Source organism: Fusarium mangiferae, assembly GCF_900044065.1.
Source record: "Fusarium mangiferae strain MRC7560 genome assembly, contig: FMAN_scaffold011, whole genome shotgun sequence".
NCBI classification, from domain to species: domain Eukaryota; kingdom Fungi; phylum Ascomycota; class Sordariomycetes; order Hypocreales; family Nectriaceae; genus Fusarium; species Fusarium mangiferae.
This window is the reverse complement of record NW_024573931.1, coordinates 1,549,277-1,563,480: the sequence shown is the minus strand read 5'-3', so window position 1 is coordinate 1,563,480 and position 14,204 is coordinate 1,549,277. Positions and strand designations below refer to the sequence as shown.

The following is a 14,204-nucleotide window of genomic DNA, read 5'->3' as shown; positions in this document are numbered from 1 at the left end:
ACAACATGAATCTTCCACACAAACAGAAGGCCATGTGCACCTCGAACTATAAACAGTGGGATCGTGAGAGAATGAGCAAGTTAATAGTTATCTAACTTTCAATCTTGGGTAGTATCCAGAGATGTAGCTCATCTTCCCCTGGCCTTTCACTCAACATAGCCTTGGGAATGTTCCAACAGCCGGGCCAATTATGGATCATAAACTCAAATTTGTTCATCAAAAAAGCACTATCCCTTCATTAATCTAAAATTCAAACCAGGATCCCACTTATCCAAACTCCCGGAAATGCTAAGCTAGGTATCCTGCTACGCCATGCTATGCTACGCCATCTAACCTCTATTCAGTATCAGCAAGAGACGCGATGCTTCGTAACCCTGAAAAAGGAATAAACAACCAAACACTTTGCCCCCTATTCAATCAATCTTCCCCTCTGTGCTTGATGTACACCGGGATGCCATACAGTACCACCGCCGCGGCGTTGAGGTACCGGAACTTGCACGCCTCCCTGGACCGCCCAACCGCCTCGGCCAGTGACACGTTGTTCATTACTTGACCGTCTTCCTCCGACTCACTCTCGTCCTCGCTCGAGGCCCGACTCTTGCCCTTGACTCGCTTATTCTCCTTGAACGTGCCCTTGGGGAACAGTCCCCATTCCTCAAACGATCGGCCCGCGAACCGATCAATGTCCCTATCCGTCACGTCCCATAGCGTACCCACCACAGCTGGACATCCTGCCATCATGTAGTTCCACACAGGGCCGTAGGACTCAAACTCTCCGGCTTCTGTTAGCGACGCAGAGCTACATCCCATCAGGAAAGTGGCTGGCCTGCACTTTTCTAGACGACGAATCGTGCGTGCTCGAATGTACTGCGCGCCGCTTCCGTGTCCAAAGTAGAGAAGAATCTCAGAGCTTGACAAAGCTTCTTCGAACTCGGCTTCTTCAGGAGCACGGTTAACAATGCCTGTCCAGCTGCCGAGGCCCTTCATAATCGGCTGGAAGGTAGACTGTGTGTTGACCAGGTCTTTCGAGGGGTTCAAGATGTAGGTACCTTGCTCGGCAGACACGTAGTGGCCCTCTGGCGCGTCTTCAGAATTATCATCGCTCGCTGATGGTTGCGATTCCGTAATAAGTTGCCTCAAGCAAGCCAACGAAGGTACACGCGAAATTGCAAGTCCTTCCATACAAGGCATCGACTCCCAGGGGAAAGCATGGAGGGCCTTGTCAAGAACCAAAACAGTGTGAGCTCCTTCTGCTCGGTCAGATCCCGTCTTAGCCGCGTCGTAGTAGCCGCGCAGGGCGTCATAAGTCTCGACCACCATAGCGTCAAAGTCAATTTCGTCATAAGCGTTGCGTTCTCCGTGGAATTGGAGAATGTCAACAACAAAATAGAGCAGGTCATTAAGAGCCTCGTCATAATCACTGTCTGGATCACTGGGATTACCCAGACCGATGAAGAGGTCAAGGACTCGTGGGTCAAGGGCCACCTTGGGTGTTTTTGTCGACTTCTTGCTCCGTCCTTGTTTTCGAGAAGGCAGATTACTGTCGAGTATCTGTTGAAAGCTCTTCTGGAAACGTGCAAGGAGGTCCGATCGGCGTTCGTGCTGAGAAAAGATACCCTTGAAACCACCTAGCCAAGTTGTCTCGATAGTGCTTAGGAGATCCTTAAGGCGATCATCCAAAGCCTCTCGCTCAGCCCACCAAGCGGCTTTCGCACCCTTGACACTGAAGTCTCGACTGGCGGAGTGACTCGTATCGTTAGCGAGCCGAATAATCTCCATCATCTCGTCCTTTCCGTTCTCGAAGTTGAAGATATCCGAATCAGCATCTCGAGAATTGGCACGTTCAAGAGGCAGTCGGAGAATGAATGGACTGTGACCAGCCCGGAATTTAGTGATACACAAATCATGGTGGTTGTCGCTGAGGGAGATGGAAACCACACTCCAGTTGTGAGGTACCATGTCGATATAGTTGTTTTGGAACTGGGCCATGTCTGCTGTGAGTCCAAGGCTAGACCGTCTTGAGTTATGAGCAGAGTCAATGTCGGCTGGTTTAGCGGTCTCTTTGGTTTGGAGAGTGCTTTGCTCACGTTTCCAAGTGACGTTACGAGCCAAGTCTACAGAGAAAGTTGCAAACCCCGAGCCAGCAAGGACCCTAGATTGTGTCGTAGACGTAGCCGACAGAAGAATAACCGTGTTCTGTAGCAAAGCCGAAATACGATGAACCATAGTGCTATTAGCTGTTGACAGCGTCGAAGCATGAGCTTCGAGAAGTAGTTCTTGTGCTTGTTTCAATGCTTCAGCGAACGCAGGAACACTGGTTTCCTTGGAGTTCTTTCGCTCTGCGGCTCCTGCGCGTCCTTTACGTGGAGGCGTCTGGCCCTGCGAAGCCTTCGTCTTGTCAGAAGCAGCAATAGCAGGGAACGAAATGGTCGAGTCTTGGATGACAGAGAATACAGGGTCGTGAATCATCTGCTCTGTGCTATGACCGATAAGAGAGATTGCAGTCACTACTTGCTCCTGGGATAGAGTCCCGAAGAGCTTTGGCAATTCTCTGGCATCCTCCAAAGTTGATAAAGCAGAAGCCCAATCCTTCTGACTGATGAAACCTAAAGCCCGTGATAGGATAACCGATGCCATGAGAGAAGCCTGGTATGCGTCTTTTGGTAGCTTTAGCACCTCTGCAGCAGATGGCTGAACCTTGACAACGACCTCCCGCTTTCGGGTTCGTGGTGCAGGATTTGCAGCAGTCTTAGCCCTTGTCGTCCTTGTCGCAGTTCGAGTAGCGCGTGTAGAAGCTGTTGCCCGTGCTTTGGCAGCAACCGGAGCGGTTTTCTTCACCTCATTCTGGATACTCAACACCTTTCCATGATCGCCAAGGCGTTGCGCAGTCTCCTCGGCAAGCTGAAGTAGTTCACGAGCTTTGTCTTCGTCGCCGCTATCGCGAAACAAGCCGCCAAGTTGGCAAGCAACCTGTACCCGAGAAGCTGAGATGTCGTCCGGTAACTCGTTGAACGCCTCATTGCCGAAATCGAGTGCCTTGGTTAGCTTTCCAGCTCGGTGGTAGACGGAACCTGTCCAAGCGAGTACCTGTGCGCGATAGAGTGGTGAGCCTGTGCTTTCAGCGACCTTTTGGGCCGACTCTGCGTAGTAAATGGTCTCCTGGTACATGCCAAGATGTGCATAGACAGAAGAAACATGCAGGAGACCTCGCAGAAGGGGGAAAGCAAGTGCCCAAAATCGAGGACCGATCACCTGGCCAAGCTTGGCATCAGCCGTGACACTATAAAGACTAGCTGTTGAGACGTTCATAGCGCCAGTGCCGGCTGCTCGGGATGCTGTCGCCTCGATCTTGGACCAATCGTGCGAAAGAATCCGAACGCTTGATTTAACGCAGGTAAGCGCGTCTTGTATCCGACCACGCTTTAACGCGAGAACTGAGTCTAGGAACGAGCTGAGGGCTAAAGATATGTTGGCTTGTGATTTTGACAATGCCCACGATGTAACAGATCCATCGTAGATTGCCTTTGCAGCCGCTAGTGATGAATCGCTGGAAATGAGTTAGAATAGTTCTATTTTCCGAGTGTTATGCACTCACGCTTCATCGATGTTACCGATGCCAGAGTAATACTCAGCTTGTGTCAGATGAAACCCAGCAATCAGGCCACGAGAGACACCGTCGGCTTGGTCCAAAAGCTTCTTTATCTCATCGAGTGTTTGTTTTGCCTCAGAGAAGTGACCGATATTGAGATGTTGTGACGCTAGAAGTGTATGATTAATGATGATGTTGTTATAGGTCGGTTCGGCCAGAATCTTGGACAGAGGTGTTGACAGCTCTAGGATCTCGAGCTGCAGACTGTTCTCACCCCGAAGGTTGGCGAAGTGGCTGGCAGATTGCAGGTGTGTCAGAAGACCATCAGGATTGTCGATTCGCTCACAGACATCGTTTCTCGATGTGCATGATTCAGTCATCGATTTCCAAGAGACAACGGCTTCCCTCAGGGCAAACACTGGGAAAGGAGCGCTAGTGATAGCCAATGCAGACATTGACTTATGTAATGTCCTGAGATGCGGAAGATAGCGAAGCAGAGAACCGTCATCGCCGTAGTCTTTGCTGTCCAGTAGTTGAATTGTTTCCCCAGCTAAGTTGGAAATTTGCTCCATTTCGTTCTCTTCTCCAATGGACTGGAAGAGCAACTGGAGTAGAACTCGAAGGCGGCGAATAGGGAAGCGCTCGGCTGTGTAGATTCGCAGAAGAGCTTGAACTGATGGATCGTATAGTTTGAGTCGCTCCGCCCTAGCTGCTGCGTCTCCCACGATTTGCATCAAGTGTTCGAGGACTGCAGCTCGCTCACCCTCCGGCAGAAAGAATGCCCAGTCGTTCCATGAGTGGTCAAGCTTAGCAATTGAACGTAGTGTTCTGGACAATATCTCTGCCTTTTCATCAGCACTCCAAGCAATGCTCGGAGGCTGAGAATCCAGCGCTGTAGTAACCTTGACTAAGGCACCCTCCTCAATCATGTTGGTACAGATTGATCGGAGGGTTCTTACTGCATCCTCACTTCGGTTTGCAGCCTTGCAGAGATCGGCAAACAACTCCAGCTTGGTTGACATATGAGCCTTCTCCTGTTGCGCCATGGGCCGATCCTGAATAATCTCAATGGATCTGCTCAAACACTGAAGAATCTCCTTATTGACCTGTTTGGACTTGCCGAGGTCCTTGCGTATTTGATTGTACCTGGCAAAATACAGACTGGATATTTTCGCAAAATAGCCACTGAGCTGCTCTGTTCGTGCCCTTGAAACCGTGGGATCGAGAACAGCAGCAATCAGTTTGTTGCAGTCCCAGAGAACCTCATCCATATGCTGCCAAGTGATAGAGTCAGCCTGGATATCGCCGTTAATGACAACTAACGCGCCATCGATGATCTGATTGATTGACTGCATCAAAACCTCTCGTCGTTGGTCGAACTGGAGGATGGATTTGGCTGAAGCATCTCTGCCGGGGGAAGCGCCTAACCAACGGCGGCCGAACCGCGGAAATTTGGTAATGAACGTCTTCAGATGCTCCCGGATTAAATTTAGGGTGTCACCTCTTACTTCCGGACCATTGGAGTTACTGACGAGGAACCCAACGGCTGACCGTCGAGCGAGTGACAGACTCTCTAGCAGTTCATTAAGATCGGTGATGTTTCCACTCAAACTCCCTTCGAGGCTCTCTGTAACCTCCTGAACCAGCTGTTGTGTCTTGGTATCATGCTTGGATTGTTTCAAGAGTGTAGCGAGAAGGCGGGCTGAAGTCGAAAACACGCGAATAGTCGATTCCCCGTCCGGTTCTAGCATGTCCTTCAGTTTCTGGAACCAGTGGCATGCTGCATCATTTTGGCGGTCCGTCTGAGCTGCGACACCAAGCAGTTGGTAAATGGAATTTAGGGGAGAGTCGAATGAAGCCTTGACTTGGGACTGTTGCAGCCCAGCTAGATCCGTGAGCGCGTTAAACGATGCAGCAATCAAATCGTATGTTGGTCCATTCGTGGGTGGTTGTCGTCGAGTATATGCGCGAACGCATCGAGAAAAAGGCGAAAGAATATCGTCCTCAACGTTTCCACGGTGACCAGCCATTTTCCACCATCTAAGCTGAATCTTGAAACAGAGCACTTGCAGCTTGAAAGCTGAAGTTGGAGACGGACTCAGTCTCAACTCCGTCGCAACTGCGTCTTCCTTGCTAGAGACACTGGGTGCTAGTGAAAGAAGAGTCTGGGATAGTGAGGCGAGTTGCCTGGCTGCTTTTTGGGCTTCCTTCGCGTTCTTGGCCCCCGACCTCACTAAGAGGTTGATGGGGGACGATACATGAGATTCCTCGAGAAGTGGTAGCACGGCCTCGATATGAGCTGGTTTCTTGGAATGCGCAATCCATCGGAGTACTTGAATTTGAGAACCTGTAACAATTGGTAGCAAGCTATCGGGAATCTTATCACCGTAGTCGAGCAGCTCCAAAATGACTTGAGCAGCTGTTTGTCCTTCGCTAGAGTTCGGTTTCGTTGACTTGTTAACTCCAGCATCGAGCCGTCGCTTTAAGACCCTCAGCTCCTTCAACGCCTGATCCTGAAACCCGAGCGCCAGAAGTTTGCTAATGAATGCTGACATCCCATTCTCGAGTTGGAAATCTGTCTGTGCCGGCTGCATCGGGCCCATAATAGATCGTAGACAGGTGAAAGCCACGCGCGCGCACTCAACAGCGGCGAGACATCCGGTAGACTGCGTTGCCGCTTGTATTGCCGCTTTGGCGGCGATGTTTGGCGAGGTAGCTACGCGATTCAAAGTTCGTGGCTGCAGCGGTGATAACGGTGCGGACAGGGATCTCCGCAACGTTCGAGGACCAGAGGTTTTCTTGGAGTCTCCCTGAGCGGCTTGTTGCTTACTCGGAGTGGTAGGAGTGGTAGGCTTCGCAGCTTCATTTAGGGACTTGATGCAAATGTTGATCACATGTGTTGCCAGAGCTGCACGGTCTTTCGATGAAAGCTGCTCGTTGGTAGACTTTGCTGTATGGGATTTGCCGCCCGCGATTCGTTTTGCCTTCGAGTTTGTCGTCGTCTTAGAGGCCGTTCGCGAATTGGTTTGTGATGCCGTGTATGAAGTCTCGATGTCGGGTAGCAGTAGTTCCTTTAGAGTCACGACGGTGGCAGTCGTACATGTTGATGTTGAGGCTAGAGCTGTCTTGGCCGCGTCGGCCTTTACCTGCAGTGAAGCCATTTAGATTATGAGTGTAATTTCGTTATCATGCCGTCGTCAAAAACCAAAAGCTCCTAATACGGAGAGCGGTACAGTACAGGTACAATATGCAAGTTGAAAACGAAAAGCTGCAGGTCTCTCTCTATGTCGCAATTGATAATTAGTTGACTTTGTTAATCCTGGCGGCCTAGCCCCGGAAATGGGCAAACACAGCTGGTTGCCCGAGGCAACTGTCGGTTGCCGGATCGGATGGTCCGTGCTCTCATATTCTCGGTAGAGGATCTTTGAAGTTTCGAGTCTCAATTAAGCCAAGTTCCAGCTAACGACACCAATCATCGAGATTAAAAGATCGCAAAATGTCGCTTGGACAGCTTTCACTTCGCCCTGGTTATATTCGAGTGGCCTCCTTTGTGTTTAGGACGTCGCATGCCTCAAGATGCGGCATTCGATACTCAAGCACGGCCCCGGCTACAGTCGTCGATAGGTCATTCTGGCGAAACTTGGTGCCGAAGCCACTGAGAAAGGAAAATCGCCAGTTAAGGAAGAGGTCCAAGGAATGGAATCCCGCGACATTCTTCATTGCCATATTTCTTCTTATCGGGTCCATGTCGATTCAGATGATTACCTTACGAAATTCCTTTGATCGATACATGCGACAGTCAGAGGCTCGGATTGCATCCTTGCGGGAAGTTGTCGAGAAAATCCAACGAGGCGAGCCGGTTGACGTGGAGGCGGCACTTGGAACTGGAGATACTGCAAAGGAAGCCGATTGGGAAGAGAGTATGAGCTGGGCCCAGCCATCAAACTTGCCGGTTGCTAACGAATCTTGGCAGTGTTGAAGGCGATTGAACGTGACGAAGCAATTCGCAAGTCGAAACGAGAGAAGCCAGAGCGAAGTGAGCCCGCAAACACAACCTCACCAACCTCATCCCAGAATGCAGAGTCTGTCAAGGCTGTACCGACAAACGCAAAACCCGGAGGTCTTGGCAATTTCATTTAGATATATTAGTGGTACACTGATAATCTACTTTCATGAGAGCATATCCTTGAAAATATCACGATTTCCAAAGGAAGCTTGGAGTGAAGTCCGTGCTGGTGCTTCTGATGGCGCAACATCGTTGCGCAGTGCAGAAAGAAGAGCTGGAAGGAGGTCGTCTGTCGATAGTGCAACTCTCACTCCCTGCTCACCCTCTTGATTGGGATCCATACCCGCGAAGAACTTGTCCTCGCCTCTGATTCCGCCCATGCTGATAATGGCGATGGGCATGCCCCGATCCTGAGCCCGCTTGGCAAGCCTCCAAGCCGAATAAGTGGCAAGAGAGGTACCAAGAACGAGAAGCTTTCCCGCATTGTCAATGGCTTCCTCAGCAGCGTGTTTGACATGATTGTCAATGCTTTCTCCGAACATTACTACCGCAGGCTTCAGAATTCCCGCGGTGCTGGGAAGCTTCCATGCACCATCTGTGTCAACCTGGACAACATGTTGACGTCCGTCAGCATTCTTTGGAGGGCTGGATAAGCATTTGGGACAAGAGGGGTATCTAAAGGTTGTATAGGGGGCATCTGGCAGATCCACATCGCCGTCGGGGTTCACCTTTAGGCCCCTGAACCTGCGCTCAACTGGGTCTTCTGTGTCTAATGCCCCTGACTTGAGGGCCCTCTCAAGCAACTCGGCCCATTTAGGGTTGAGGGTGGACAATTTGTCCTGGAATTCATCTCTGGAGAACTCGTTTTTACAAGTCGTGCAGACAACAGCTCTTAAATATCCATGCAATTCTAAAGCTGGTAGATCAGGATGAGCTCTTGGATGGAAGGAGTCAACATTTTGAGTAATGACACTGCGTATCAGACCAAGATTCGCGAGATCTCTTATAGCATAGTGGCCTTTGTTTGGGGATGCCTTTTGAAGATTAGACCAGCCTAGAAAGCTTCGAGCCCAGTACCGTTTGCGAGATTCGTGACTCTTGAGGAACTCTGGGTAGTAGATAGGTCGGTATGTCTTGTTGACCTTGTAAGTGCCCTTGACGCCCCGGTAATCTGCTAAACCCGAAGCGACTGAAAGACCTGCACCGGTGAGAACAACGGCGGATGAAGGTAAGTGGCTTGGAGAGGGTGCGACAAAGAAGCGATGGAGGGCGGTGATAGCTCCAGGGAGTGTCGAGGCCGAAGCTGGTGCAATTACTGAAGGCAGGGGGAGGTCCGTGTAAGGGATCCTGAGCAGAGGCTTGCTCATTGGGGCCGCTTTCAGGGTTGTAATATTCAAGAATTAGGAATCCTCGATGTGATAAATTCTTAGAGTGAAACTCAAGCCCAATCCCCAGTGGCTGACGAGGCTGTTTCCAATTGCTTGTGGAGGATTGGCTGAAGATGATCAAGTCGCCAGCCCTACTGAGGCACTGACTCGAGCGGACCAGTGATGACGAACTGGATACGAAAATTGAAATACAAGGCCTGATATTAGACAAGAGGATGGCGTGGCATACAGTCACGAAGATGGTTGTAAATTTGGCTACAGGGATTATTCTTAGAGCCAGTGTATGGAAAAGAGCGCGTCATTGGTTTCAGGGACGATTCTCACTCATCAGCCTTGCAACCAACTGGGCAAGGGTGCATGTGGCATTGTGGCTGAACAGCCCAGGTAGTGCGTACGGCTGAGGTGGGCGCTTATTACTTGAATCTCCCCCACAACCCGAATCTGATAATGACAAAGAAGATGGTAAACTCGAGTCAGCTTTCAGGGTAGAATTGGTAAAGACAGGCCTCTGAACCATGATCGTACTGAATTGCTTCCACGTACCTAGGCTACTAGGTTCCAGTTGTTACTCAATTGCCATACTGTATTGTACAGCCAATGCCCGACGCAAACTTGACCATCCCTGAAAACATATGGCTCAGCGGTCAAGCCCTGCCAGTTGCTGCTGGCTGTGCTATCCGGAGACCGGAACCTCGCGATCACTCATCAGGCGAGAGTGTCGTAGATAGTGGGTTCACCTCGCATCCTATCCTCAATGGCGTCGTAGGTCGGTGTCTTTTCCTGCCAATTGCCGCACCAAGTTTGGATTTTGGTGGAGCTAAACTCCCTACTCTGCTTGCTTGTTTTATGTCTGATAATCTTGATAATCTTTTTTTTTCTCTTCCACTCGCTGCCGGGGAATTCTGTCTCTCCTTCGCATAATTAATTATTGACTCTTTAACTCGCTCATATAGTGAGTGGCCTTGGTCCGCTTCCGACCGAGCCAAATCCGCTCGCTCTATTGAACCCGGCTCGAAACTTGAACAGCTCCGTTAACGGGCATATGGCATTGAATAACCCGACGTCAACAAAACACACCATCTTTCCTCTCCCTAACATTCGTCTATAACCTATCTGTCTATATCTGAACCGTGCTTCAGACCCTACGCAATTCCAAGGGAAAACACGCAACACAATAGTGATACCCGGCCCCTTCTCCCACTTTCCCGTGTTATCCGTATTTCCCCTGCAAGACAACATCTCGGATATACTGTATGAGTCTCCCGCAGGCCGGCCGTCCCACGGGCACAGGCACAGGCACAGGCACAGGCACAGGCGTAGGCGCTGGCGCTGGCGCTGTAGTGACGTCGCCAACAGCTGGGCCCGGAGCTGGAGCCAGAGCCACGCACAGTCACAATCAGAGGAGTCGTGGCTTTGCCTCATGGGGACAGGGACATGGACATGGACATATCAATGGGCACCCTAATGTCCATATTTCACAACAAACCAAATACCGAGGCCAGATGTCCGTTTTGAGATCAAATATCGCAACTCCCCACGTCGCTTGTCTACGTCTTCGCCTACGCGCCCTGCAAAAAGCTTCCATCGTCGCCGCCCTATCGACGTGCGCCTACCTCTCGGCCTCGTCTAAGCTCTCATCCTACCACGTATCAAATACTGCCTCCGTCACTCGCCCTTCGACTAACTCGCTACCACATCTTGCTCCCTTTCGCAACAAACTCCGATCACCACCTTCACTCCTAAAAACTTCAATGTCGCAGATCCGACCGCATACTGGCCAAGGCCACGACCACGACCGCAAAGATGGTCATAATCACAGCCACGGTCATGACCACAGTCATAGCCATGGCATATTGGGCCACCACCACCATCACGACAACGCGTACCTAACTTCAGGCAACAAAGACGACCCCGGCGTCCGAATCACCCGCATTGGCTTGGTCTCTAACTTGGGCATGGCAATTGCCAAATTCGCTGGTGGATGGGCTTTCAACTCCAAAGCAATGACTGCCGACGCATGGCATAGCATCACAGATCTTGCATCCGATATCTTGACGCTCGCGACAGTCACATGGAGTCTCAAGCCACCAACAGACAAATTCCCCATGGGCTTTGGCAAGGTAGAGAGTCTGGGATCACTCGGTGTCTCGAGTATGCTCTTGGCTGGAGGTCTTTACATGGGTTGGGACAGCGGTATCAGTCTCTATGGGCACTTTTACCCGGAAGCGGCACATGGTATTCTGCAGCACGTCGGACACGGTCATAGTCATTCTCATGGAGCTGCAGCACTGGGGATCCCGAGTATGCATGCCGCTTGGCTTGCAGCAGGGACAATTCTGATCAAGGAATGGCTTTACCACGCGAGTAAGTGTTCTCCCAACTCTCAAGGTAGCGGCGCCAGACTGCACGTGTACAACGTAAGCCTTGGGATTGAAAGTATAAGAGCTGACCAGTTGCAGCAATGAAGGTTGCTCGGGAACGTAAATCGTCGGTTCTCGCGTCGAACGCCATTCATCACCGAGTCGACAGTTTAACAGGGTTCGTCACTTTGGCAGCCATCATGGGAGCCAATGCAATGGAAAATGCGGCGTGGCTGGACCCCGTCGGCGGTCTTCTCATCTCCATCATGGTTATCCAGGCTGGTGCCGGAAACACAGTTGCTGCTTTTCGCGAACTGGCAGACCAGGGCATTGATGATGAGATCAAGTCTTCGGTAACAAAACAGGCCAATAAAGCATTGAAGACCGTGGTTGAAGGACACGAAGTTGCTCTACGCGAAGTGAGCGGTATCAAATCAGGCCAGAATTATCTTGTGGACCTCGAGATGACCGTACCTGGTGCGTGGTCTGTTGACGCAACGCAGCAAGTCGAAGATGCGGTGCGGACTCAAGTCGGAGGGAAAGTACGCGGTGTCAGAAGAGTTCGCATCCGATTCTCACCCAAGGAGGCTGCCGCCAAGGCAAGGTTTGACGACTTTATCCCTGGGACTGTGGTTCTGCCACCAGAGACCGAGGAGGATGCGTCTGAGGCAGAGGGCGAGTCGAACCACAATCATGAGCATCACGAGCATCACGATCACAAGAGCAGTGGTCATGTTAATGAACCCAATGGCTCCCACGAACAAGGCGATGGTCTCAGGAACAGAAGCAAGCAATAGAGTGGAGGATGCCCTGTCAGAAGCGAGACTTTAGCCTGGGATCCTGGGGAACGATCACGGCCATGCTGCATCTTGTTCTCGTCGAAGCTGCACTTTAGTACGACAAGTCCAAGCCAACCTTGCCCCTTGACTGGGGTCTAGCTCGGCTTCTTGGGGTCTGAGCTGCGGGCCAGTGGAGCCTGGCCGGTTGAGAGCCGTAAGAGGTTCAGACTAGGATCTCTCAATAGCCGGCATCTGTCGACCTGACCGTCGGTGAAGGAAGACCGATGGCATCTGCATGTGCATATGCAGTAAAAAAGTGCACCTCCTTTTCTTTCTCGTGACTTGACTATCTTGTTCCGGATCAGGGTCGGAATTGACATTGAAGCAATTGGTGTAATAGAGCAGACCATAGACATATGTATCTTGAAGAGGAAGAGAAGGTGTAAGGAAGTGTGTTTCGCGGGGCACATAACTTGAAAGGTTCAAGAGGGAGGGAGGATCTACACTCCTAAAATCCAACAACAACTCATGAGATTTGGACTAGGTAGTATGTTACACAGACTGTAATGGTGTGTGTACACTATGTACGGATAGAAAATGCAGATAAGAGAGGTACATTCAGGTCATGCTTGTGGCGTTTTTCAGCCTAGATGCGCCCCAACAGGAGCAGATGGACTCGGACGGAGAATAAGAGGAGTAAAATCGAACTGGCCATGATGTCGAACAAGATGATGAGATTCCAGGCGGCAAGGATGTCACCGGACCTGAATGACCCCCACGTTTGAGGCTCATGGCTATTATTGTATAGGTAACTTTCAGCACATCAGCCCAAATGCGCTTGAAGCTGGAGTAGAGAAATAATTCCAGCGACCTTCTGTATCCAGAGTCAAGAAGAGACAATTCTTATAGAAGCCGAATTCAATTTCCTCACGCCCCCTTCTTGCTGTCAGTTAGAAGCGCTCGCTATTCATTGGCTTGGCTTTGTTCACGAGGAGCAACCAGACTTTGAGAGGTCACGGGTTCTATTGGCCGGGATATAAACTGAAGATGGGACTGGGGTGGGAGCTGTTGATGGATTTAGGCTAATTGCAGATAGAGCGCTAGAATTGAAGGAAGAAGAAAGCGAAGACTTGATTGTTGAGAATATTCATTGTCATGATATGACAGTGAGCTTTTGATATTTATATAGTTAACTATGGTTATTTTTTGCTCATTAATTGGAACTGAAGGTTTTCTTGAGGCAGAGAGTTAAGAAGAGTGTCACATAGCTACAAGTCTCTTGGCCATGCTAATCTTCCTAACAGTCTTATTCTACCATGATACTTCTTTTTCCAAGACTTTTGTACTGTCCGTCCCTGGTGATCAATTCCTATTCTTCCGTTCCCACACCCCCTTCGGCTTGATCCGTATCACGACTTGCCTGAATGTGAATGCTTAAAAAGGGTTCTCAGGTGTTGAGTGTCGTGTTTGCAAATGGGCAAGGTAGGCAGGCATCTTATTATATCCGTACACGCCCCTCCCAACGCTAGCCCAGGCTTCCTTTTATCGATCATCAAGGGTCCAGTCTCGATGAAAAACTGGGGTTGGCTCGTTTTGGTTGAGCGACTCATTCAGCGGCGGACAAGACAAACCCCACGTTGATACGGATGATGGAAAGTGAGAGAAAAAATCTCCATATTTTTTTTTGAGAGTTACGTAGGTACCTAGGTACTAAGGTAGTGTAGTTTGTTTTTCTGATGGTATCTCTAAGTACTAGCTAGGAATTGGATAATTGCTTGACAAGAGAGACCGAGAGAGGGAGAGAGGGAGAGAGAGAGAATATGTCAAAAAAAAAAAAAAACTACAGATTGTTCATTTTAGGCAAAGATGACCCAGCTATCAGGTAATCTATATGCAATAATTATCTAGGTACCTGGCAGCAAATACCTAGGTAGACAGGCGGATATATTCCCCGGGCATGCAATTGTGTTCATATGACCTCTGCCCAATTTTTACAGCATGATTTTGATGACTATTTGTCTTTGTGTAGGTAAATGGATAAAGTAAGAGCACAGAATTCTTATTAGCTTCCAGTTGTATGGG

General features: G+C 50.1%; 4 protein-coding genes across 4 annotated transcripts; 2 read left to right on the top strand and 2 right to left on the bottom strand.

Annotated features, from left to right (window-relative positions):
• Positions 1-417: 417 nt before the first annotated feature.
• FMAN_10328 (putative cell division-associated protein) lies at positions 418-6,750 on the bottom strand (the record flags this gene model as incomplete). Its single annotated transcript, XM_041820991.1, has 2 exons — positions 418-3,547; positions 3,596-6,750. 2 exons carry the CDS (start codon positions 6,748-6,750, stop codon positions 418-420), a joined length of 6,285 nt encoding a protein of 2,094 aa, XP_041686816.1.
• A 335-nt stretch (positions 6,751-7,085) lies between these two features.
• FMAN_10327 (uncharacterized protein) lies at positions 7,086-7,729 on the top strand (the record flags this gene model as incomplete). Its single annotated transcript, XM_041820990.1, has 2 exons — positions 7,086-7,509; positions 7,563-7,729. 2 exons carry the CDS (start codon positions 7,086-7,088, stop codon positions 7,727-7,729), a joined length of 591 nt encoding a protein of 196 aa, XP_041686815.1.
• A 30-nt stretch (positions 7,730-7,759) lies between these two features.
• On the bottom strand, positions 7,760-8,962 carry FMAN_10326 (uncharacterized protein; the record flags this gene model as incomplete). The annotated part of the gene is made up of 1 exon (XM_041820988.1): positions 7,760-8,962. One exon carries the CDS (start codon positions 8,960-8,962, stop codon positions 7,760-7,762), a length of 1,203 nt encoding a protein of 400 aa, XP_041686814.1.
• A 1,274-nt stretch (positions 8,963-10,236) lies between these two features.
• On the top strand, positions 10,237-12,140 carry FMAN_10325 (uncharacterized protein; the record flags this gene model as incomplete). The annotated part of the gene is made up of 2 exons (XM_041820987.1): positions 10,237-11,347; positions 11,443-12,140. 2 exons carry the CDS (start codon positions 10,237-10,239, stop codon positions 12,138-12,140), a joined length of 1,809 nt encoding a protein of 602 aa, XP_041686813.1.
• Positions 12,141-14,204: the final 2,064 nt, after the last annotated feature.